The sequence below is a fragment of the Trachypithecus francoisi genome, unplaced genomic scaffold (assembly GCF_009764315.1).
Source record: "Trachypithecus francoisi isolate TF-2019V2 unplaced genomic scaffold, Tfra_2.0 Lachesis_group11, whole genome shotgun sequence".
Lineage (NCBI taxonomy): Eukaryota > Metazoa > Chordata > Mammalia > Primates > Cercopithecidae > Trachypithecus > Trachypithecus francoisi.
The window spans coordinates 80797719-80824581 of NW_022681456.1; the positions used below are offsets into that span (position 1 = coordinate 80797719).

Consider the following 26863-nt stretch of genomic DNA (forward strand, 5'->3'; position numbering starts at 1 on the left):
CAGGAGAATTGCTTGAACTCGGGAGGTGGAGGTTGCAGTGAGTCGAGATCGTGCCACTGCACTCCAGCCTGGTCAACAGAGTGAGACTTTGTCTCAAAAAAAAGAAAGAAAGAAAGAAATTGAGGAAATTTTGGTTGGAAAAGAGATTTAGTGTGAACAAATTGCAGTCTTCAAAAGTATTCATTAAAAGAAGGATTGCATTTATTCCATGTGGCCCAACGGTAGAAGTAGGACCACTGGGTGGAAGCTCTCACAAAACATGTTCAATTATATGTAGGCCACTTAGTAGAGGTATTGTAGAGGGGATTAAAATGCCAGAATCCCTTCTAATCCTGAGACGCTATGATTCTCTGATTTTAGCCTTTATATAGTCCAGATCCCTAGAGAATCCCTTAGTTTGGAAGACCAGAGGAAATACTCGAAGAAGCAGAGTTAAAGGGAGATAGTTCCCATGGAATAAGGGGCTTGGGGGAAAAAGAAAAATGCAAAGATCAAATTTTACTTTAGAATTCGAATTCTAGGTTATTGGTCACTATTTTTTTTTTTTTTTTTGAGACGGAGTCTTGCTCTGCCACCCAGGCTGGAGTGCAGTGGCCGGATCTCAGCTCACTGCAAGCTCCGCCTCCCGGGTTTATGCCATTCTTCTGCCTCAGCCTCCCAAGTAGCTGGGACTACAGGCGCCCGCCTCGTCGCCCGGCTAGTTTTTTGTATTTTTAAGTAGAGACAGGGTTTCACCGTATTAGCCAGGATGGTCTCGATCTCCTGACCTCGTGATCCGCCCGTCTCGGCCTCCCAAAGTGCTGGGATTACAGGCTTGAGCCACCGCACCCGGCCTATTTTTTTTTTTTTTTTTGAGACGGAGTCTCGCTCTGTCGCCCAGGCTGGAGTGCAGTGGCGCGATCTTGGCTTACTGCAAGCTCTGCCTCCTGGGTTCACACCATTCTCCTGCCTCAGACTCCCGAGTAGCTGGGACTACAGGCGCCCGCCACCACGCTCGGCTAATTTTTTGTATTTTCAGTAGAGACAGGGTTTCACTGTGTTAGCCAGGATGGTCTCAATCTCCTGACCTCGTGATCCGCCCGCCTCGGCCTCCCAAAGTGCTGGGATTACAGGCGTAAGCCACCGCGCCCGGCATCACTATTTTTAAAATCAAGTCTGTGTTCCTGATTTTCTGGAATCATAAAAGATTCCAATATCTCTATCCCAAAACATATATATATATACACATTAACCTCACAATTGCATGGTATAGTGAGTCATGGGATCCTATCAGAATATAGAATAGCTGGAACCACTTCTATTTTTCCCTATATTTAAGAAGAAGTTCCCCGGGGGCTCTTTCCTTCTAAGAGGGCATAACAGGTAAATCCAGATAGTTATATATGACTTTTCCATCCAGTTTAAGTGGTAAGAAAGCAAGATAGTGTCTTTATCACTGGAGTTATTTCCAAGTTCCATAGATTTCTATGAGTTTCTTTTTATGCTATCTCCCTCAAACTAACAGAAAGTGGACTGCACAAGGCATGGTGGTTCATACCTGTGATCCCAGTGCTTAGGGAGGCCATAACGGGAGGATTGCTGGAACTCAGGAGTTCGACACCAGCCTTGGGCAGCATGGTGAGACTTATCTCTACAAAAAATTTAAAAACCAGCTGAGTGTGGTAGCACACGCCTATGATCCCGGCTACTTGGGAGGCTGAGCCTAGGAGGTCAAGGCTGCAGTTAGCCATGACTGAACCACTGCACTCCAGCCTGGGCAGTGGAACAACACCTGTCTTTATTTTGTTTTATTTTATTTTATTATTTTATTTTTTGAAACAGAGTCTCCCTCTGTTACCCCAGCTGGAGTGTGGTGGCGCAATCTCGGCTCTGCAACTTCCACCTCACAGGTTCAAGCGATGCTCCTGCCTCAGCCTCCCGAGTACCTGGGATTACAGATGCATGCCACTACGCCTGGCTAATTGTTTTGTATTTTTAGTAGAGTCAGGGTTTTGCCATGTTGCCCAGGCTGGTCTCCAACTCCTGAGCTCAAGCAATCTGTCCACCTCAGCCTCCTAAAGTGCTGGGATTACAGGCATGAGCCACCGTGCCTGGCCCAGACCGTGTCTTTAAATAAATTAATGCAGCGGGGAAACTCAGTAGCATATATTTGTAGTTCTACTTTTTCTTTCTTTTCTTCTTCTTTTTGAGACGGAGTCTCCCTCTGTCATCCAGGTAGAGTGCAGTGGCGCAATCGTGATGGCTCACTGCAACCTCCGCCTCCTGAGTTCAAGTGATTATCCTGCCTCAGCCTCCCAAGTAGCTGGGACTACAGGTCCGTGCCACCATACCTGGCTAATTTTTGTATTTTTAGTAGAGACAGGGTTTCACCATGTTGGCCTGGCTGGTCTTGAACTCTTGACCTCATGATCCACCCACCTCAGCCTCCCCAAGTGCTGGGATTACAAGCATGAGCCACTGCACCCGGCCTCTTTTTTCCTTTTTTTTTTGAGACGGAGTCTCGCTCTGTCGCCCAGGCTGGACTGCAGTGGCCGGATCTCAGCTCACTGCAAGCTGCGCCTCCCGGGTTTACGCCATTCTTCTGCCTCAGCCTCCCGAGTAGCTGGGACTACAGGCGCCCGCCACCTCGCCCGGCTAGTTTTTTGTATTTTTTTAGTATAGACGGGGTTTCACCGTGTTAGCCAGGATAGTCTCGATCTCCTGACCTCGTGATCCGCCCGTCTCGGCTTCCCAAAGTGCTGGAATTACAGGCTTGAGCCACCGCGCCCGGCCTTTTTTTTTTTTTGAGACAGAGCCTCACTCTGTTGCCCAGGTTAGAGTGCAGTGGTGCTTGCAACCTCAAACTCCCAGGCTCAAGTGATCCTCCCACTTCAGTCCCTGGAGTAACGGACTACGGGCATCACCACACCCAGCTAATTTTTGTATTTATTTTTAGAGACAAAGTTTTGCGTTGTTGCCCACACTGGTCTTGAACTCCAGGGCTCAAGAGATCCACCAGTCTCAGCTTCCCAAGGTGCTGAGATCACAAGCGTGAGCCACCATACCTGGTCTTGTAGTTCTACTTTCAAATGGCAGAAGTAGCCACAGTCTTCTCATCATTCTTTTTCATTCATTCATTTACAGGATCTTGCTCCGTCTCCTAGACTACAGTGCAGTGGTAGAATCATGGCTCACTGCAGCCTCCACCTCTTGAGCTTAAGCAGTTCTCTCACCTCAGCCTCCCAAGTAGGTGGGACTACAGGCACATACCACCATGCCTGACTAATTTATTTTCATAGAAACAGGGTTTCACTATGTTGCCCAGGCTGGTCTCAAACTCCTGGGCTCAAGCTATCCTCCCACCTCGAATTCCCAAAGTGCTGAGATTACAGGCGTGAGCCACCACACCTGGCAAGAGGGTTTTGCTATGTTGCCCAGGCTGGTCTAGAATTTCTGGCCTCAGGTGATCCTCCCACCTTGACCTCCCAAAGTGTTGAGATTACAGGCAAGAGCCACCATGCTTGGCCTATGAGGGATTTTATACCCAATTTACTATAGGCAAATTCAAGAAAATTAGCATCCCATAAAAAGCTTCAAGTCTTTTTCATTGCCATTTTAGCTCGGTTGACACTTCCGGGAGACTAGTTCATAGTTAGTCAGCCCTTTCCTCACTTGGCATTCCTTGGTGTTTCCTCCTGCCTGTACAGGAGTGGTCTTTACTTCCCCTTAATGAGAAGTACAGGCTTAGTGGAAGAGTCTCCAGAAGCGGAACTTTCCTGAACCACAGCTTTGCTAGGAGATGCCCTAGAGGATTTCAAATCTATCGTTGTATTTACTTAGAGCCTTCTCCTTCCCACTAATCTCTGACTTAAGAGATCTCAGAATTAGCTAAATTGGACCTGACATCTTAGCAATGTAGAAAAAATGAGGCAGAAATGAAGCCACCTTTGCTGTTACTCACCCTCCTCAGATTGGGGAAAAAGAACCACTACTACCTTCTGTAATGTAGTAGATACCACATTATCTTTAATTTACTCAGCTAGCTATCAAGAAGGTTTCTGAGGATTAAGGTAGCAAGGGAAGATCTTGAAACAAGCAGTTGCTTCACCAAGAAGCCTGGGATATGGGATAGATAGAACAAAGGATCCACTTTGTTATGAAACAACTGCAATGCCAACGCTCCTGTCTTGGTACAGTGTCAAGGCCATTATCTCAGATGGTTTATTGTTCCCTACAAGGCCATTTACAGCTCCACAGTTCTGTGAGGTGATTGCATCACTGCCAGGAAAGTGCTCTCTTTCCTTTCTGGTTTTCTCCAGTCTTGCTCCCAAGACTCATTTATTTCACCAGTCAGATGATCAGCCTTTCTTTTCTTTGTTACCCCAAAACCCTTATCTACCTGATACATCCAGTAGCAGATTTTGGGATGAGATCACCATCAAGCATGGTGAGTTCCCCAGAAAATACCTTTCCTATCTGGTTTGCAGTACTTGAATAGCCAGTTTGTCTTTGTCTGCCTTTGGTAATTGGGTAATCTAGTCATCCTTGTTGGCAGAGAAAGTGTTCACAGCTCTCCAGTGGCCAGCAGATTCAGGAATCATTTTGATTTCCTGAAAAATATTATAATATTTGCATGGATTTAAATGACATCTTTTTTTTCAGGTCTTTATAAATATTTGCTTACCATTGGTGAAGTAGGTATTATCTTCATCTTATGGTTGGGGAAACAGAAGCCCTGAGAATTACCGACAAAATGATTTGGCCAGAATTGTACATAAAATATAAGGGGCCCACATTTCTTGGCCAGGCATGGTAGCTCACGCCTGTAATCCCAGCTACTCGGGAGGCTGAGGTGGGAGAATCGCTTGAACTCGGGAGGTGGAGGTTGCAGTGAGCTAAGATCATGCCATTGCACTCTAGCCTGGGCAGCAAGATCGAAACTACAGGCCAGGCATGGTGGCTCACGCCTGTAATCCCAGCACTTTGGGAGGCCGAGGCAGGCGGATCACCTGAGGTTGGGAGTTCGAGACCAGCCTGACCATCATGGAAAAACCCCGCCTCTACTAAAAATACAAAATTAGCCGGGCATGGTGGCGTGTGGCTGTAATCCCAGCTGCTGGGGAGGCTGAGGCAGGAGAATCGCTTGAACCCAGGAGGCGGAGGTTGTGGTGAGCTGAGATCGTGCCATTGCACTCCAGCCTGGACAACAAGAGCGAAACTCCATCTCAAAAAAAAAAAAAAGATCGAAACAACGCCTCAAAAAACAAAACGAAACAAACATAAAGGGCCCACATTTCTTTGACATGCAGTTCAGTGCTTTGAACAAGAGTTGAACTTCTTAGAAGCATATTCCCTTATCTTGGAAATGGGAAGATACAGATTCAACCTGAAAGGAATCATAGGGTTAAACTCTGTTCATTTTTCTTTCACAACAGGCTGCTGCTGGGCCCCTTGACATGTCTCTACCTTCCACACCAGACATCAAAATCAAAGAAGAAGAGCCCGTGGAGGTAGACTCATCCCCACCTGATAGCCCTTCCTCTAGTCCCTGTTCCCCACCACTGAAGGAGAAGGTAAATTCTCTACCAAAGGTCATCTCAAATGTTAATTGATAAAGCTTTGATTCATTAATTATATAAATAGTGTGTCCTAACTACTCAGGAGACCAAGATGGTAGAATCACTTGAGCTCAGAAATTCAAGACCAGCCTGGGCAACATGGATAAAGAAACCCCATCTCCACTTAAAATCCATAAATTGGCCGGGCGCGGTGGCTCAAGCCTGTAATCCCAGCACTTTGGGAGGCCGAGATGGGCGGATCACGAGGTCAGGAGATCGAGACCATCCTGGCAAACACGGTGAAACCCCGTCTCTACTAAAAAATGCAAAAACTAGCCGGGCGAGGTGGCGGGCGCCTGTAGTCCCAGCTACTCGGGAGGCTGAGGCAGGAGAATGGCGTAAACCCGGGAGGCGGAGCTTGCAGTGAGCTGAGATCCGGCCACTGTACTCCAGCCTGGGCAGCAGAGCAAGACTCTGTCTCAAAAAAAAAAATAAAATAAAATCCATAAATTACCTGGGCGTGGTGGAGCATTCCTGTAGTTCCAGCTACTCAAGAGGATGAGGTGGGAGGATCACTTAAGCCCTGGAAGTCGAGGCTGCAGTGAGCTGTGATTGCTCCACTGCACCCCAGCCTGGGCAACAGAGTGAGACTGTCTCAAGAAAAAAAAAAAGTATGTGTTATAGGAGGACTGATTGTATTTAAAGGAATGTTATTTAGAAGATTTCTATAAATTATACCTATTCTCTTTCCCAGCAATTCCATTTATAAGTCTATATAGAAGAGAAATTAGTGCATATGTCTACCAAAAGAAGTATGTTAGAATGTTCCTAGCAATTGTATTCTTTTTTATTTATTTTATTTATTTTATTTTATTTTTATTTTTTTGAGACAGAGTCTTGCTCTGTCGCCCAGGCTGGAGTGCAATGGCCTGATCTTGGCTCACTGCAACCTCTGCCTCCTGGGTTTGAGCGATTCTCCTGCCTTAGCCTCCCAAGTAGCTGGGACTACAGGTGCATGCCACCACGCCCGGCTAATTTTGTAATTTTAGTAGAGATGGGGTTTCACCACGTTTGTCTTGAACTCCTGACCTTAGGTGATCTGCCCACCTCAGCCTCCCAAAGTGCTGGGGTTATAGGAGTGAGCTACCGCGTCCCGGCCAGCAATTGTATTCTTTTTCTTTTTTTTTTTTTTTTTTGAGACGAAGTCTTGCTCTGTCACCCAGGCTGGAGTGCAGTGGCCGGATCTCAGCTCACTGCATGCTCTGCCTCCCGGGTTTACGCCATTCTCCTGCCTCAGCCTCCCGAGTAGCTGGGACTATAGGCGCCCGCCACCTCGCCCAGCTAGTTTTATTTTTTAGTAGAGACGGGGTTTCACCGTGTTAGCCAGGATGGTCTCGATCTCCTGACCTCGTGATCCACCCGTCTCGGCCTCCCAAAGTGCTGGGATTACAGGCGTGAGCCACCACGCCCGGCCTAATTGTATTCTTAATAGCCAAAAATCAGCTGGGCACGGTGGCTCATGCCTGTAATCCCAGCACTTTGGGAGGCCGAGGCGGTGGAATCACTTGAGGCCAGGAGTTCGAGACCAGCCTGGCTAACATGGTGAAACCCCGTCTTTACCAAAAATACAAAACTTAGCTAGGTGTGGTGGCGTGTGCCTGTAATCCGAGCTACTCAGGAGGCTGAGATAGGAGAATTGCTTGAACCCAGGAGGCTGAGGTTGCAGTGAGCCAAGATTGCACCATTGCACTCCAGCCTGAGTGACAGAGCAAGAGTCTGTCTCAAAAAAAAAAAAAAAGTAAACTGATAATTACACAGCAATGTGAGTGAATCCCACAAACATATCCAACAACAACAAAAAAGTCATACACAAAAGTACATACTGTATAATTCAAGAAGAGGCAAAACTGTTTGACAATGATAGAACTCAGGATAGAGTTTACCTCCTGTGAAGGAATGGTGTGGATTGGAAAGGGACATAGAACTTTATGGGGTGCTGGAAATGGTCTGTATCCTGATTTTACATCTGTAATAAGTCATCTTGTTTTTTTTTTTCTTTTGAGACATAGTCTCGCTCTGATGCCCAGGCTGGAATGCAGTGGTGCAATCTCAGCTCACTGCAATGTCTGCCTCCCAGGCTCAAGCAATTCTTTTGCTTCAGCCTCCCAAAGTGCTGGGATTACAGATGTGAGCACCGCACCCAGCCTAAAAGTCATTTTGTTGTTATGACTTTAATGCACATCACTGTATGTTATACTTCAATTAATAAGTGAGAAAGAAAAATTCACATAGGCCGGGCGCGGTGGCTCAAGCCTGTAATCCCAGCACTTTGGGAGGCCGAGACCAGGGGATCACGAGGTCAGGAGATCAAGACCATCCTTGCTAACACAGTGAAACCCTGTCTCTACTAAAAAATACAAAAAACTAGCCGGGCGAGGTGGCAGGCGCCTGTAGTCCCAGCTACTCAGGAGGCTGAGGCAGGAGAATGGTGTGAACCTGGGAGGCGGAGCTTGCAGTGAGCTGAGATCCGGCCACTGCACTCCAGCCTGGGCAGCAGAGCGAGACTCCGTCTCAAAAAAAAAAAAGAAAAATTCACATAATTCATAAATTGGACATCAAACAGTTTAGAAAAAAATGTAATCCTACAGGGAAGTGATTTAAAGAAAGTATCTACTAGGAGTCCTACTATTCTTTTTAAAGGAAGTACTTTCATGAAGTACTATTTCTAATACATTTATTGAAATATAGTACATGTACAGAAAAGTATATAAATTGTAATTATATAACTTACTGAATTTTCACGAAGTCAGTAACCTATATAACCAGCACCTAGATCAAAAATATTTTATTAGAACCTCAGAAACCCCCTCATGCTTCCTCCTCCTTTCAATCTCTACTGCTCTGCCAGTGGTTATTAATTTTAACATCCACTATGGATAGAGCATCTGTACCTCACGTTACTTCCCTCCAAATTTGGCTTGATAACTTCACAAATCTGTCTTCTCATAAACATTACAACCATCCCATCTCCTCCCCTTTTCTTTTTATTTTTTTTTGTTTTTGAGATGGAGTCTTTCTCTGTCACCAGGCTGGAGTGCAATGGCACCATCTCAGCTCACTGCAACCTCCTCCGCCTCTCTCCTCCCTTTTTCATCAGCAACAAAGTCCTAGAGACTGTCTGGAGATGCTCTCAAGGCCATTATGACCACTGGCAGTCTGAGATCTTAAGAAGTTAACAGTGAGGCTGGGCGCGGTGGCTCACGCCTGTAATCCCAGCACTTTGGTAGGCCAAGGCAGGTGGATCACGAGGCCAGGAGTTCAAGACCAGCCTGGCCAAGATGGTGAAACCCCATCTCTACTGAAACTACAAAAATTAGCTGGGCGTAGTGGTGGGTGCTTATAATTCCAGCTACTCGGGAGGCTGAGGCAGGAGAATCACTTGAACCCGGGAGGCAGAGGTTGCAGTGAGCCAAGATTGTGCCACTGCACTCCAGCCTGGGCGACAGAGCGAGACTCTTATCTCAAAAAAAAAAAAAAAAAAAAGTTAAAGAAGTTAACAACGAGAGCAGTTTGTTTTATTACAGTATGATCATTATCCAAACTTCTATAGCCCTTTTTTAAGAGGTATATTAGAGATATTGGGTTGCCTCGTCACCAGTATACCTGCCTTTTCCCATTGAAGTTCAGAGGACACTTGGCATCGAGTTTGGAATGAGAGTATCTAGATTGTGAAAAATTGTAACAGTCTCTAGAATTTATATGGTACTACAGTGCTGCTTCAAAGATTTCAAGTGATATTCCAGCTGTCATCTTATTTATGTAGCCATTGTCTCTGAAGGGGGAGATGGCCAAGAGATCTTAATACACCATTTCTCCTGAATGGATGAGTGAGTTATGGGTCCCTGATCCTGATGGAATCAGATCATGATTTAATGAGTGGCTCTAATGCCCTTTCCAATAAATTTGTACTAGATGTTACCATCTATATATTTCCCTATAAGCACACCTTAAAGCATTTTGTGATCTGTTGGTTTCTTCTCCCCAGGAGGTTGCCCCAAAGCCTGTTCTGATCTCTACCCCCACACCCACCATTGTACGTCCTGGCTCCCTGCCTCTCCACTTGGGCTATGATCCACTTCATCCAACCCTTCCCTCCCCAACCTCTGTCATCACACAGGCTCCACCATCCAACAGGCAAATGGGGTAAGTACAGAGAGCAGGGAGAAATAGTGAAGGCTGCATTTCTTTCCATTACATGAAACTAGTTGATAAAACTGAGACAGTTTTTCAGTACTCAAGGAAAATAAGTCACTGAGATTATCTCTCAAAATAAAATTTTCCCCCATAAACAGAATCTTCTTTACCTTTTTAATAGACAAGCAAAATATTTATTTGGGGGTAATACTTTCTTAATTTAAGGGTAATACTTCTTTAATCTAAAAAGAGGAGCTCTTAAAACATTAGAAGTTCATTATGGTGTGGAAACCACACCCTATAGAAGTCTGTTGGGGTACTGCTGAATGAAACACTGAAACCCATTAAGTCTCCTCAGTTCCAGTTAGGGTTCTTGGTCTTTGCCATCTCTAATTTTATTTGTCTTGTTTGTTTTCACTCCTGGCACGGTACCCATGGGTTAAGAGGCTGTTGTCAGGATTCAGATTCTTAGAGCTTATTGTTCTCTGGACCCACTAGGAAAAATAAAAAGAGACAGCTTCTTTTTGAGGCAGGGTAGAGCAAGTCATGGAAAGGAACAAGAGAAACATTCAGATTTGGCCATCATGTGACCTAATTCAGTTTTGCAAAATGACGACTTTGATCCAACTCCCCCTTTCCCAAGGCTAGCCAGTGGTAGGGATATTTAATTGTTCTAAACCCTTTAATAGGATTAGCTTTCTACTATTTGAGTTTGCTTAATTTGCAAAGTATAAAGATGTTGCCATTTTTCTCCATCTGTAAGGTAAGTTGAATAGGATTCCCTGCCTTCCCACATGAGGGTGTCAAGATTTTTACCATGCTGCCTTATACCTTTGCTAACTAGAGAAGACTGGAAAATCTTCTGTAATTATAGGAGGTAGATCCATGGACAAAAGGTCTGTGTTTGAGCATTTCACTTCATGTCTCCTCTAGGTCTCCCACTGGCTCCCTCCCTCTTGTCATGCATCTTGCTAATGGACAGACCATGCCTGTGCTGCCAGGGCCTCCAGTACAGATGCCGTCTGTTATATCGGTGAGCTCTGTAGTTGGGGCAGCCAACCCTACCAACATGGTAATCCTTCCCTTCCACCTGAATGGTCATAAAACACGCACAAGCCCCAGGGAAATGTGGGCTCTGATCTATATTAGTTGAGCATGGCAGCCTGCCTAAACTCTTCACTAACCTCTGCCAATCCAGCACTATGGAACACTAGATAAAGACTCATCTGGACAATTGGCTCCTAGTCTAGGAGTTGATCTTGCCAGCCCACTGATTAGTTGCTTTCACTTGGCATGTAGCACCTCCCAAATTGCCCAACATTTTCCTCAAGATAACAGCCCCAACCCTTCCCACAGAAATTGTCCCAACACTGAAGGATTAAATTCCCTACTCTGTGGTGCTCCATGGAGAAAGTATTTCCCAGGCTGTCCCTGCATGCCCTATGGGCACATTGCACACAACAGGCTCTGATGTGCCAATCTCAAAAGCACTTCATTTTAGGAAAACTGTTGCCCCACCGATAGTATTATGTTCCCTTCTGTTTTTTTTTTTTTTCCCCTTCTCTCCATCCAGCTGGCCAGACCTGTGTCCATGGTGCCCAACATTCCTGGTATCCCTGGCCCACCAGTTAACAGCAGTGGCTCCATTTCTCCGTCTGGCCACCCTATACCATCAGAAGCCAAGATGGTGAGTACATCTCAGCCTGGGGCAATGTTGGCCTTTCTGAAAGAAGTGGGTGATATCAGCCTAGGTCTTTCAAGTGAGCCAAGCAAAGGAACCTTCTGGGACTTGCAAAGCTAAGGACTCCCTGCTGTGGAGTCTGGAAAAGAAAAGACTCTGATTCATAGCTCCCATCTCCTCTCCTCACCTTTAGAGCCTGGTACGTAGACCATGGCAGTGAAAAGAGGCAGCACAGATTGTTTGGAATGGAACACTTGCCGTTTTAGTTTTAGGGGTGACAGATGGAGGGTGGGTGAGTGGGCAGGGGAGCTGGCCAAGAGGTGAATAGCTGCGTAACCAGCATTTGGCCAGGCTCCAGAGGAGAGCTTTCATCTGGACACTATTGTTTTAACAACCCCTAGCCCCCAACTGTGCCCAGGATGATAGCCAGGGAACAGAGTAGGCATTTTAGGGATCCAGGTGCACATTTTCTCTGCCTGTCATTTTCTCTTAATTCCTCTGTTAAGAGAGAACTAGAGTGGAAATTTTAGCTATCTATAAGGTCAGTAATAAAATCTAAGGCCACTCTTCTCATCCTTGATAGAATCTCATCCTTAACAAGCATTTTTTCTTATCTTTGCCCACAGAGACTGAAAGCCACCCTAACTCACCAAGTCTCCTCAATCAATGGTGGTTGTGGAATGGTGGTGGGTACTGCCAGCACCATGGTGACAGCCCGCCCAGAGCAGAGCCAGATCCTCATCCAGCACCCTGATGCCCCATCCCCTGCCCAACCACAGGTCAGTGGCTCTTACTCTTTATGTCATATCTTTATGACGTATCTTTATGTCATATCTATTTTTCAGGGAGCAGAAGATTAGAGAAGAATGGACTTCAGCTTTCTGGGCTTCTTCCTGCTTACTTTGGTTCTTGATGGCAGTTTGACTACAGCAAAACATACCATTCTTTTTATTATTTATTTATTTTTATTTTAACTGAGACCATCATTTAATAGCAAAAACACACCGTTTTTTATTCACTCTTGTGTTAGACTTTCATACAAACAGACGGAGTAATGCAGAACTGTTGCAGCAGCAGCCTCGCCTTTTTTTTTTTTTTTTTGAGACGGAGACTGGCTCTGTCTCCCAGGCTGGAGTGCAGTGGCACGATCTCAGCTCACTGCAAGCTCCACCTCCCAGGTTCACGCCATTCCCCTGCCTCAGCCTCCCGAGTAGCTGGGACTACAGGTGCCCGCCATGACGTCTGGCTAATTCTTTTTTGTATTTTTAGTAGAGACGGAGTTTCACCGTGTTAGCCAGGATGGTCTCGAACTCCTGACCTCGTGATCCGCTCGCCTTGGCCTCCCAAAGTGCTGAGATTTCAGGCGTGAGCCACTGCGCCCAGCCGCTTTTTGTTTTGTTTTTTTTTTTTTTGAGACAGGGTTTTGCTCTTGTTGCCTAGGCTGGAGTGCAGTGGCCCAATCTCAGTTCACTGCAACCTCTGGCTCCCAGGTTCAAGCGATTCTCCTGCCTCAGCCTCCTGAGTAGCCGGGATTACAAGCACCCACCACCATGCCTGGCTAATTTTTTGTATTTTTAGTAGAGTCGGGGTGTCACCATGTTGGCCAGGCCGATCTCAAACTCCTGACCTGAAGTGATCCACCTGCCTCAGCCTCCCAGAGTGCTGGGATTCCAGGCGTGAGCCACTATGCCCAGCCCCGTTTTTTCCATATGTGAGTCATGGTTTAGTGTATCTGCAGAATCCTCTAAAATATGACAAAGCCTTACTTCAAGCCACACACTAAACAAAAGACGCTCCCCTAGTCTCTTTCCCATCTATTAAGTCTTAAAAAGTAGTAACTTACCTGATAAGATTTTACAATAAAAACCATAACAATTTATTAATGAAATGTGATGTTATAGTACTAAGATACCTCAATAAAAAATAGGCCAGGTGAAATGGCTCACACCTCTAATCCCAGCACTTTGGGAGGCTGAGGCAGGTGGATCTCCTGAGGTCAGGAGATCGAGACCAGCCTGGCCAACATGGCAAAACCTCGTCTCTACTAGATAAACAAAAAATTAGCTGGGCATGGCGATGCATGCCTGTAGTCCCAGCTACTCAGGAGGCTGAGGCAGGAGAATCGCTTGAACCTAGGAGGTGGAGGCTGCAGTGAGCTGAGATCGTGCGCTCCAGCCTGGGCGATAGAGCGAGACTTTGTCTGGAAAGAGACAAACTAATGACAACAACAACAACAACAAAAAACGAGACACACACCAAAAAACACCTCATTACCAATGAAATCCCTTTTTATCACAGAGAAACTAAAATGCTAAAAAAGGCAGAGGGGGTCCCATTTAGTTACCCATTTCTCTTCTCAAGGAGGTCTCAGTTTTAACAAGATTCTTTGGAAACTGAATAGTCCTCAGTTTTCATATCATCTGCACTGGACAGGTGACAGCACCTGAGATTGGTTTCTAGAATTATACCCTTTGCCTGGCCCCTCTTTTCCTGATGTCACCACCTGCTTCATCAGTTACTGCCACATGTCCAAACATTTCATGGCCATATGCTACGGTAAAGCTTGGCCAACAACAAAAGCTTTCATTTGAGTTTTTCTGTTGGAAGCTAAGCCTGCCTACCCTCCTGTAACCCCACTGAAGCCAATCCTGAAGATGGCAAAGCAATAGCCCCCTTGCCTGAGTTATGCTGCCTTCTTTCTTGGGGAAATGACATAGCTTCCTTTTTAGTGTTATTTGTTTGTTTTTAAAATTTTTATTATAAATAGGCCAGGCACGGTGGCTCACGCCTGTAATCCCAGCACTTTGGGAGGCCGAGGTGGGCGGATCACAAGGTCAGGATTCGAGACCAGCCTGACCAACAAGGTGAAACCCATCTCTACTAAAAAAAATACAAAAATTAGCTGGGCCTGGTGGCGCACACCTGTAATCCCAGCTACTCAGGAGGCTGAGGCAGAAGAATCGCTTGAGCCTGGGAGGTGGAGGCTGCAATGAGCCAAGATCATGCCACTGCACTCCAGCCTGGGCTACAGAGCAAGACTCCGTCTCAAAAAATAAATAAATAAATAAATAAATAAATAAATATATATATATATATATATTTTATAAATAATAGTAGCAGGCTAGGCGCCGTGGCTCACACCTGTAATCCCAGCACTTTGGGAGGCCAAGGTGAGTGGATCACCTGAAGTCAGGAGTTCTAAACCAGCCTGACCAACATGGGGAAACCTGCCTCTACTAAAAATACAAAAAAAAAATTAGCCAGGCATGGTGGCACATGCCTGTAATCCCAGCTACTCAGGAGGCCGAGGCATGAGAATCACTTGAACCCAGGAGGTGGAGGTTGCGGTGAGCCCAGATCACACTGCTGCACTCCAGCCTGGGCAACAAGAGCGAAACTCCATCTCAATAAATAAATAAATAATAGTAGAAACAGGGTCTTATTATGTTGCCCAGCCTGGTCATGAGCTACTGTACCTGAAGCCAGTCCTGAACATGGTAAAGCATTTCCAGCTTCCTCTTTTTTTTTTTTTTTTAATAATTTTTTTTGAGACGGAGTCTCGCTCTGCCGCCCAGGCTGGAGTGCAGTGGCCGGGTCTCAGCTCACTGCAAGCTCCGCCTCCTGGGTTTAGGCCATTCTCCTGCCTCAGCCTCCCAAGCAGCTGGGACTACAGGCGCCCGCCATGTCGCCCGGCTAGTTTTTTGTATTTTTTTAGTAGAGACGGGGTTTCACCATGTTAGCCAGGATGGTCTCGATCTCCTGACCTCGTGATCCGCCCGTCTCGGCCTCCCAAAGTGCTGGGATTACAGGCTTGAGCCACCGCGCCCGGCCTTTTTTAATAATTTTAAAAGAGATGGAGTCTCGCCATGTTGCCCAGGCTGGTCTCATACTCCTCAAGCAGTCCTCCTGCCTCAGCCTCCCAAAGTGCCAGGATTATAGGCCCTAGCCACCACGCTCAGCCCGTTTCCTTTTTAATCAACACTGATTCCTTTCCTTGTCATTCTTCCCCTCTTTCTCTTGGCCTAGTCTTTCACCTCCATTCCCTGCATGACTTACTGAATTGTCTATGACAGAATAGGAACCTTTCCTTTCCCCTGTCCTAAAGAACTAATTTTTTCTTTTTTTTTTTCAAGATGGAGTCTCGCTCTGTCGCCCAGGCTGGAGTGCAGTGGCATGATCTCGGCTCACCACAACCTCTGCCTCCCTGGTTCAAGTGATTTTCCTGCCTCAGCCTCCTGAGTAGCTGGGATTACAGGCACCTGCCATCATGCCCTGCTAATTTTTATATTTTCAGTAGAGATGGGGTTTCACCATGTTGGCCAGGCTGGTCTCAAATTCCTGACATCAGGTGATCCACCCGCCTTGGCCTCCCAAAGTGCTGAGATTACAGGCATGAGCCACCGCGCCTGGCCAGTTTTTTGTATTTTAGTAGAGATGGGGTTTCACCGTGTCGCCCAGGCTAGTCTCAAACTCTTGAACTCAGGCTATCTGCCCGCCTTGACCTCCCAAAGTGCTGGGATTACAGGCATGAGCTACTGTACCCGGCCATAAAGGACTAATCTTTACATATGCTCCAGTCAGCTAAAGATAAAGAGGAAGCCGAAATTCTCAGGAGAATTGTTATAAATTTCTTATACCAAGAGAAGCAGTGACCCAAGGCCTCTAGTTCATTAAATTGAGTTGGAAATTTCCTCTCCATTTTTTTATTTTGGGAGAGATAATATTAGTCTGAATTTTAAAAAATTATTTCTTGGCCGGGCAGGTGGCTCACGCCTGTAATCCCAGCACTTTGGGAGGCTGAGGTGGGTGGATCACGAGATCAGGAGATCGAGACCATCCTGGCTGACACAGTGAAACCCTGTCTCTACTAAAAATACAAGAAATGAGCCGGGCATGGTGGCAGGCGCATGTAGTCCCAGCTACTCAGGAGACTGAGGCAGGAGAATTGCTTGAACCTGGGAGGTGGAGGTTACAGTGAGCCAAGATCACACCACTGCACTCCAGCCTGAGCGACACTGCAAGTCTCCATCTCAAAAAAAAAAAAAAAAATCATTTCTTAATTATCTATATTAATGGAGAACATAATTCAGTAGGGCCTAGAGTAGAGTACGAGATTCTTTTTTTTTTTTTGACAGAGTCTCACCCTGTCACTGTGGCTGGAGTGCAGTGGTGTGATCTTGGCTCACTGCAACCTCCATCCTAGTCTAAGCCATGCCTCAGCCTCCCAAGTAGCCGGGATTACAAGTGCGCACAACCACTCTCAGCTGATTTTTATATTTTTAATAGAGGTGGGATTTCACCATGTTGGCCAGGCTAGTCTTGAACTCATGGCCTCAAGTGACCACCTGCCTTGGCCTCCCAAAGTGCTGGGATTACAGGTGTGAACCACCATGCCCAGCATCTTTTTTTTGTTTTTGAGTCAGGTTCTTGCTCTGTTGCACAGGCTGGAGTGCAATGAGACAATCATGGCTCACTTGCAGCCTCAATCTTCTGTGCTCAAATGATCTTCCCACTTCAGCCTCGTAAGAAGCTGGAATGACAGGAATGCATCACCATGCCCAGCTGATTTTATTTATTTGTAGAAATGGATCTCACTGTGTTGCCCAGGCTGGTCTCAAACTGCTGGGCTCCAGTGATCCTCCCAACCTCGGCCTCCCAAAGTTCTGGGATTACAGGCATAAGCCACTGCACCTGGCCTCACATATAACTTTTTTATTTTTTACATTTTTGAAACGGAGTCTTGCTCTGTTGCCCAGGCTGGAGTGCAGTGGCGCAATCTCAGCTCACTGCAACCTCCGCATCCCGGGTTCAAGCGATTCTTCTGCCTCAGCCTCCCGAGTAGCTGGGATTACAGGCGCCTGCCACCACACCTGGCTAATTTTTGTATTTTTAGTAGAGACGGAGTTTTGCCATGTTGGCCAGGCTGGTCTCGAACTCCTGACCTCAGGTGATCCACCTGCCTCAACCTCCCAAAGTATTGGTATTACAGTCATGAGCCACCGCATCTGGCCACGTATAACTTTTGACTCCCCAAAAACTATACTAATAGTCTACTGTTGACCAGAAGCCATCCCAATAACATAGAGTTGTTTTAACACACATTTTGTATGTTATATGTATTATCTACTGTATTCCTACAATAAAGGATGCTAGAGAAAAGAAAATATTAAGAAAATCATAAGGAAGAGACAATATATTTACTATTCATTAAAGCAGAAATGGAGTATCATACAAGTCGTCATCCTCATCATCTTCGCTTTGAGGAGGAGGAGGAGGAAGGCTTGGTCTTGCTGTCTCAGTGAAAGCAGAGGCAGAAGAGGTGAAGAAGTTGGAAGGGGGGTCGGAGAAACAGGCACACTTGGTATAACTTTTTTTTTTTGAAATGGAGTTTCACTCTTGTTACCCAGGCTGGAGTGCAATGACTCGATCTTGGCTCACTGCAGCCTCCGCCTCCCAGGTTCAGGCAGTTCTCCTGCCTCAGCCTCCCGAGTAGCTGGGATTACAGGCATGTGCCACCACGCCTGGCTAATTTTGTATTTTTAGTAGAGATGGGGTTTCTCCATGTTGGTCAGGCTGGTCTCGAACTCCCGACCTCAAGTGATCCGCCTGCCTCGGCCTCCCAAAGTGCTGGGATTACAGGCATGAGCCACCGTGCCCAGCTGGTCGGTATAACTTATTTTTTTAAATCTGCATTTAAGTGGGCCTTTGCAGCTCAAGCCTGTGTTCAAGGGTGAACTTTTTTCTACAGATGGTTGACCTTTCTACATTTTAAAAAATTTTTGGCGTCTGTTATAAAATTGGCCTTTCTTCTCCAAGTGCATCCCAACTAACAGAAAGGGATGATCCAAAAGTGCTTTAGTGACAAGGGACTTCAGCCCGAACTTTAAAAACAAAAGACAGTCCTGTATCACCAATTTGCAAAGTGATTAAACATTTTTGGTTTGTAAACAAAAGTGGGGGGTTGTTCTTGAGGATGATTAATAACTGATTATAAATAAAAATAATATGCTTATCTATATCTCCCCATAATAACTCACATGTCACTAGTAATGAAATGGATGAGAACATTTGTCTCCATTTCTGAAACCTGTAATAGTATGCAATTGTTTTTACATGTCACTTGTCCAAAGCAGTGATTCTCAAACTTTTTTATTTCACAGTCTTCTAAAAGTTCCCCTAATATCCTCCCCCAATTCTGATTTCCCTGCCTATAAGATTCCCTTTTGTTTTGTTTTGTTTTTTGAGATGGAGTTTCACTCTTGTTGCCCAGGCTGGAGTGCAGTGGCATGATCTCAGCTCACTGCAACCTCCGCCTCCTGGGCTCAAGCAGTTCTCCTGCCTCAGCCTCCCAAGTAGCTGGGATTACAGGCATACGCCGCCATGCCCGGCTAATTTTGTATTTTTAGTCGAGATGAGGTTTCACCATGTTAGCCAGGCTGGTCTTGAATTCCTGACCTCAGGTGATCTGCCTGCCTCGGCCTCCCAAAGTGCTGGGATTACAGGCGTGAGCCAACCGTGCCAGTCAAGATTCCCTATTGTTAAGAAACATAAAGTAACCATAGTTTCATTTGTCTGTCTGTCTTAGAAATAATCAGTTTCCAAATGAACTGTAGTTTGTCTAAGTATGAGACTGAGAAGACTGGAAGGAAATAGGAGGCAAAATTGAGGACTCCTACATAAGAGAAGCTCGGGGACATAGTAATGAGACTTGCTGTGGTTACCAGAGGCTGGTACATCCTTCTACCAGATCTTACTACTCTACCTAACATCAGGTGTGATTTGGAAAGGATTAATGTTCTCATCAGGTAACCTCTCTTCCTTCCTGGGCACCAGGTCTCACCAGCCCAGCCCACCCCTAGTACTGGGGGGCGACGGCGGCGCACAGTAGATGAAGATCCAGATGAACGACGGCAGCGCTTTCTGGAGCGCAACCGGGCTGCGGCCTCCCGTTGCCGCCAAAAGCGAAAGCTGTGGGTGTCCTCCCTAGAGAAGAAGGCCGAAGAACTCACTTCTCAGAACATTCAGCTGAGTGTGAGTGGATGCTTACTGGAATTGTTGAAAATCCAGAAAGTGGAATGGAATCAGAAACAGTGGTACAATTTGATAAAAGATGGTAATTCTCTAATTAGGACAGATCTAGAAGTTGTTCCAGGAAGAATCTCTTAACAGTCAGAGTTGAAATCTCTTTCATAGGGATTGGTGAAGACACTCATCATCTACCCCCAAATCTCCTGCTAGAGTCATCCATAAACGCGTGTGGATGAAGTAATTAGATTAAGCACCCCAGGGTGCTCTTTTAAATCATCTGTAGAATCTGACGGGGGTCATGAAAACCCAAAGGGAAATGTGTTTGCCCTAGATGATGCAGCTTAATAAAAGAGAAAAAAAGTGCTACAAGAACAAATAGAATAACTATAATCTATAATCCATACATTCTCTTGAATGTTATTTTTCCTTCTGATTATTAAAATATTTAATTTAAAAAGCAATATATAAATACATTTGTATTATAAAATATACACACAAATGTATAGAATAGAAGCAAAGTCCCTCTTTAATCTGCCTTTTCTAGTCCCATTCTCTTTCCTGTAGATACATTTAGTATGTACCTTCCAGACAGATTCATATTCCTAAATATTTTTTATTTATAGTTTTTATGTAGGGCTGGAAGGGTTGTGTGCTTGTTTTTAAGATAAACAGGTTAACAGTATTTCCCGGAGATCTAGCCATGGGTATGGGAGATCTACCTCATTCTTTTTAATAGCTGTATAGTAGTATATTCTGTAGTGTAGTGATGTTATAAGGTATGGATATTGATACTGCTCTAATTTTTTGCTAGAACAACGTTGCAGTGAACATTGCATGCACCTGAGTAAACAGTTCTGTTACGTAGATTCCTAGAAGTAGGCCTTCTTAGTCAAAGAGCATGTGTATTATTAATTTCAGTATAATCATATTTATCTTAAATAGGAGTAATTTTTCCATTATAAATCCTGACTTTTCACTGTCAGCAACTCCTGTCATGGAATTCATGACTATACTGGCCCTGGGCCCTGTGAAAACTTGCTGGATGAGGAGTCTTGTCCCAATTCAGGGGAGAAAATCGAGGCAATATTCTCTCCTTCCTTTGGGAACAGCCCCTAAGGGTGCAAGAATAGAGGATGAATTTTCTTGATACTCTTTTCTTCCCTCCCTCCTCAGAATGAAGTCACATTACTACGCAATGAGGTGGCCCAGTTGAAACAGCTACTATTAGCTCATAAAGACTGCCCAGTCACTGCACTACAGAAAAAGACGCAAGGCTATTTAGGTGAGTGGCACACAATCTAAGTTCAGTCAGTCAGTAAACTGCATGTCCTGAGTGTCTCAACTGCTTATAATTTTGTAACTCCATTCTGAATATTCTAGGGACCCCACACTGATGAGTGAGTAGCCCCTGTGGCGCAACCAGACCTAGAAAAATACTGTTTTTGACAACAATATAGAGTTATCCTAATTATCTGTTATAGTTGGAGGTTGAAGGATAGCAGTATTTACTGGGTGCATATTTTGTGTTAGGCATGCTACAGTGTTCCCAGATCTCTCATGAATTGGATATTACCTACATTTATATGTGAGAAAACTGCACTCAGATTAGGTCATTTAGCTGAAGTTACCAAGCTGGGAAAGTGGTGAAGCCAAGATTTACATCTATGTTTTTTTGCTTTGTTTTGTTTCGTTTTGTTTGAGGCGGAGTCTCGCTCTCCCCCAGGCTGGAGTGCAGTGGCGCGATCTCAGCTCACTGCAAGCTCCGCCTCTCAGGTTCACGCCATTCTCCTGCCTCAGCCTCCCGAGTAGCTGGGACTACAGGCACCTACCACCACGCCCAGCTAATTTTTTATATTTTTAGTAGAGACAGGGTTTCACCATGTTAGCCAGGATGGTCTCGATCTCCTGATCTCATGATCCGCCCGCCTCAGCCTCTCAAAGTGCTGGGATTACAGGCGTGAGCCACCTCGCCTGGCACATCTATTTTTTTTTTTTTTTTGAGACGGAGCCTTGTTGTGTCGCCCACGCTGGAGTGCAATGGCATGATCTCGGGTCACTGCCACCTCTGCCTCCCAGGTTCAAGCAATTCTGGAGTAGCTGGGACCACAAGCTCCAGCCACCATGCCTGGCTAATTTTTGTATTTTGAGTGGAGACAGGGTTTCACCATATTGGTCAGGCTGGTCTCAAACTCTTGACCTCAGGTGATCCATCTGCCTCAGCCTCCCAAAGTGCTGGGATTACAGGTGTGAGCCACCATGCCTGGCACATCTAGGTATTTCTTACTCCAAAAATAATGTCTTGGCCTAGAAAAGACATAAACCACAGATGATACATTGGGATATAGGATATATTTTATCTAATGATAGGCTGATGTTGGTTTCAGTTTGTAATCTATGAGCACACATAAAATACTGCTAGAAGGCAATGGCCACAGAGTTGTGCTCAGGACATACAATTCTGAAGTTAAAATTACTGTGAATAATTTGCTTATGGGCAATAAAAGCTAATAAATGCTAGTTTTCTTTTTGCAAATTAAATTCATAGAACTATTGCTATCAAATTTTGATATATTGAATTATTTTTCTGCTGTCTTTATTATTTCAGAGATGTGTTCCCATAGAAAAGGAGTAACCATATCACCAATTTTAAACATCTCTATTTAAATTTTAATTTTAATATATACTTCAGGGTGCATTCATTCATTAAGCAGATATTGATGGAATGTCTATTCTGTGCCAGGCACTGTTTTTCATGCTGGGGATATAATAAGGAACCAAATAAATTAGATTAAATCCCTGCCCTTGAGGAGCTTGTATTTTAGTGGGTGAGACAGACAATAAACAAGATAAATAGGTAAAATATATGACATGTTAGATAACAGTAAATGTTAGAAGAAAAACAAAACAGGGAAGGGTAATATGAAATGTTAGCAGCAGGACAGAAATTTTAGATTAGGTGGCTTTTGAATAAAGACCTGAAGGAAGTGAAGGAGCTATATGCATTTATGTGGAAGAAAAGTACTATAGGGAGGAGGTTCAGCAACTGCAAAGATGCAAAGTCGCAAGGTACCTGGTACATCTAGGAACATCAAGGAGGCTCAGCTGGAGTTGGGTGTGGAGAGTAGGTGGAGACCAAGTAGGAGAGGTAATAGCAGCATTTCATGTAGGGTCTCATCAGTCATGGTGAGGATTTCAGCTTTTACTCTACACTGGGAGCCATTAGAGGGTTTTCAGCAGAAAAGTGATATAATTGATCTGACTAGGCTGGGCGCCGTGGCTCACGCCTTTAATCCCAGCACTTTGGGAGGCTGAGGCAGGCGGATTGCCTGAGGTCGGGAGTTTGAGACCAGCCTGGCTAACATGGTGAAACCGTTTCTACTAAAAATACAAAAAATTAGCCGGGCGTGGTGGCACATGCCTGTAATCCCAGCTACTTGGGAGGCTGAAGCAAGAGAATCACTTGATCCTGTGAAGCGGAGGTTGCAGTGAGCTGAGATCGCGCCATTGCACTCCAGCCTGGGTAACAAGAGCGAAATTCTGTCTCAAAAAAACAAAAAAAAACTGATCTGACTTACATTTGTACAGGATTCCTCTGTTAGAGACATCAGGGGTACAAGGGCAGAAGCAGACAGTCCACTTAGGAGGCTATTACAGTAATACAAGCAAGGGATGATGGTAGTGAAAGCAATGAGAACAGGTTGAATCCAGGATATATTTTGAAGTTAAGAGTGATGAGAGCAGGCCAGGCGCGGTGGCTCAAGCCTGTAATCCCAGCACTTTGGGAGGCCGAGACAGGCGGATCACAAGGTCAGGAGATCGAGACCATCCTGGCTAATACGGTGAAACCCCGTCTCTACTAAAATATACAAAAAACTAGCCGGGTGAGGTGGCAGGCGCCTGTAGTCCCAGCTACTCGGGAGGCTGAGGCAGGAGAATGGCGTAAACCCGGGAAGCGGAGCTTGCAGTGAGCTGAGATCCGGCCACTGCACTCCAGCCTGGGTGACAGAGCAAGACTCCGTCTCAAAAAAAAAAAAAAAAAAAAAAGAGTGATGAGAGCAGATGGGGTGGTATATACGACAAAAAGAATAAAAAATTGCACTAAAGTTTTTGGCTTAAGCAACTGCAAGAATGAAGTTGTCATTAATTTAGATAGGGTAAAGTGTAGGGGAAATGGTTTGGGAGATCTGTCAGGAACTCAGTTTTGGACAAACTGAGTTTAAGGAGCCTATTAGGCTTATAGGTGGAGATGTCAAGCAGTCGGTTGGTTATATGGATTTGTAATTCAGAGGAAAGGCTGCAGATAAAACTTTGGGAGTCGGCAGCATATAGCTAGTTTTGGTTTTATTTGGTTTGGGGTTTTTTGGAGGCAGGGTCCACCTCTCTCTCCTAGGCTCTCAAGTGATCCTGCCCCCTCAGCCTAAGTAACTGGGACCACAGGGGTGCACCACCATGACCAGTTAATTTTTTTGTTATTTTAGAGATGAGGTTTTGCCATGTTGGCCAGGCTGGTCTCAAACTCCAGGACTCAAGGGATCTGCCCGCCTTGGCCTCCCAAAGTGCTGAGATTACATGTGTGAGCCACCACACCTGGCTATAGTTTTTAAAGCATTGAAACTAGATGAAGTTCCCAAGGGAGATAGCAGAGATGGAAAAAGAGAAGTCCCAGGAATGAACAATGGGGTACTCCAACATTTACAGTTCATAGAAATGAGAAAGAAGCCACAAGAGACTGAGAAGAAACAACCAGGAAGTGAGGAGGAAAACCAGCTACAGAGCTGAATGTGGTATTCTGTAAATCAAAATAAAAAAGTGTTTCAAGAAGTTCAGTGATTTTAAATCCTGTTGCTGGGCACGGTGGCTTACGCCTGTAATCCCAACACTTTGGGAGGCCGAGGCGGGTGGATCACAAGGTCAGGAGATCGAGACCATCCTGGCTAACATGGTGAAACCCCGTCTCTATTAAAATTTAAAAAATCAGCCGGGCGTGATGGTGTGCATCTGTAGTCCCACCTACTTGGGAAGCTGAGGCAGGAGAATAGCTTGAACCCGGGAGGCAGAGGTTGCAGTGAGCCAAGATAGTGCGACTGCACTCCAGCCTGGGTGACAGAGTGAGACTCTGTCTAAAAAAACAAACAAAAAAAAAAACCAAATCCTGTTGATGGGCTTAAGAGGATAAGGACTGTTTATCAGTATATAATCTATATAGGGTCAGTTTTCCACTTAGTCCTTGCAAGAACTCTGATACGTAGTTAGTCCATTAAACTACTTATTCTTTTTTTTTTCTCCTGCCCCAGCCTCCCGAGTAGCTGGGACTACAGGCCGGCGCCACCAGGCCCAGCTCGTTTTTGTATTTTTAGTAGAGACAGGGTTTTGCCATGTTCCCCAGGCTAGTCTCAAACTCCTGGCTTCATGTGATCTGCCCACCTCCGCCTCCCAAAGTGCTGGGATTACAGGTGTGAGCCACCACACCCGGCCTTACTTATTCATTATAGCAAAGATGTATTTAGTTCCTGCTGTGTGGTATAGACATTATGTAAGTACTTGACACATGATGAATAAGACATTGTCGCTACCTCTGAAAGAATCATAGGGTCATATAAACCTGTGGATGAGGTAAGGATGGATATTCTAGTCAAGGAGCCCCTGAACTGGGAGCTTCCTAAGGGCAGTGTCCCCGTTTTCTTCTCTGTGTACCCATGCCTGGTACATGGATGATGCTCAGTAAATGTTTGATGAATATACGCTGTGAAAACACAAAGAATAAAGCAGTTAATGTACTGAGGGTAACAAAGATGGCTTCACAGAGGAGGCAATATTTGAATTTTTTTTTTTTTTTTTTGAGACAGAGTTTCGCTGTGTCGCCCGGGCTGGAGTGTAGTGGTGTGATCTCGGCTCACTGAAAGCTCCGCCTCCCAGGTTCACACCATTCTCCTGCCTCAGCCTCCCAAAGTGCTGGGATTACAGGCGTGAACCACCACGCCCGGCCATATTTGAATCTTAAAAGAAAACTCAGGCATTCATCAGGGTGTCAGAAATACAACTGACTATGGAAAGTTTGCCTTTTTTCCACATACCTCTGTTTAAGCAGCTATAGAGGCTGTCTGATGTTTAATAAAACTCCTTGACTTGCTGAGTGTGATGACTCATACCTGTAATCCCAGCAATTTGGGAGTCTGAAGCAGGAGGATGGCTTGAGGCCAGGAGTAGAAGGCTGCTGTGAGCTGTAATTGTGCCATGGCACCTCCAGCCTGGATGACAGAATGAGACCCTCTAAAAAAATTTAAAAAGGCCGGGCGCGGTGGCTCAAGCCTGTAATCCCAGCACTTTGGGAGGCCGAGACGGGTGGATCACGAGGTCAGGAGATCGAGATCATCCTGGCTAACACAGTGAAACCCCGTCTCTACTAAAAATACAAAAACTAGCTGGGCGAGGTGGCGGGCGCCTGTAGTCCCAGCTACTCGGGAGGCTGAGGCAGGAGAATGGCGTAAACCCGGGAGGCGGAGCTTGCAGTGAGCTGAGATCTGGCCACTGCACTCCAGTCCGGGAGACAGAGCGAGACTCCGCCTCAAAAAAAAAAAAAAAAAAATTTAAAAATATTTGACTGATGAGCAACATGGAGTTACCATTGTATGTAGCTCAGGTAGTTGTGTTTGGTAGTCAAATGTTAATGTCACTTTAGGTGGAGTGGCATAGGTCATAATGTTTTATAATCATTAATGCCTGGCTAATTTTTAGTCAGGAGGGTCTTAAGATTTCTTTGTAGTTTTACATGTTGACTGAACCTGGGCCAGGGACTGGCCATTCATAATATCATTTGATTATAACTCGATATTTATCAGACTTACCTGTGGTACAACTACATGGTAAAGGAACATTAAAAATGATGGAATAGGCCTGGCACAGTGACTCACGCCTATAATCCCAGCACTTTGGGAGGCCGAGGCAGGCCGATCACTTGAGGTAAGGAGTTTGAGACCAGCCTAGCCAACATGGTGAAACCCTGTCTCTACTAAAAATACGAAAATGAGCTGGGTGTGGCAGTGTGCACCTGTAGTCCCAGCTACTGGGGAGGCTGAGGCGTGAGAATCACTTGAACCTGGATGGCGGAGGTTGCAGTGAGCTGAGATCGTACCACTGCACTCCAGCCTGGGCAACAGAGCAAGACTCAGTCTCAGGAAAAAAAATAATTAAATAAAATAATGGAATAATTCAGTTCCTCTGATAATTAATCAAAGAGGATGGCTAAAAAGAGATCTGTTTTAAATCACCTTTGAAGAAATGAAGGCCAGGCACAGTGGCTTATGCCTATAATCCCAGCACTTTGAGAGGCCAAGGCAGGAGGATCACTTGAGACCCTATCTCTTAAAAACAAGAAAGAATGGAAGTAATGAATAATAAGAAGAGTTGGGTAATGAACTATGCA

The 26863-nt window shown here is 45.3% G+C and overlaps 1 protein-coding gene across 5 annotated transcripts in view; it reads left to right on the plus strand.

Annotated features, from left to right (window-relative positions):
- Nucleotides 1–26863, plus strand: part of LOC117090030 (cyclic AMP-dependent transcription factor ATF-7) — a 120786-nt gene that overhangs the window by 92754 nt on the left and 1169 nt on the right. For all 5 annotated transcript variants that reach the window (XM_033221857.1, XM_033221853.1, XM_033221854.1 and 2 more), the window contains 7 exons: nucleotides 5415–5552; nucleotides 9583–9740; nucleotides 10665–10764; nucleotides 11305–11418; nucleotides 12039–12191; nucleotides 19246–19443; nucleotides 20614–20722. In XM_033221857.1, coding sequence (XP_033077748.1) covers nucleotides 5415–5552; nucleotides 9583–9740; nucleotides 10665–10764; nucleotides 11305–11418; nucleotides 12039–12191; nucleotides 19246–19443; nucleotides 20614–20722 — 970 coding nt within the window. The remainder of the gene's footprint in view (nucleotides 1–5414; nucleotides 5553–9582; nucleotides 9741–10664; nucleotides 10765–11304; nucleotides 11419–12038; nucleotides 12192–19245; nucleotides 19444–20613; nucleotides 20723–26863) is intronic.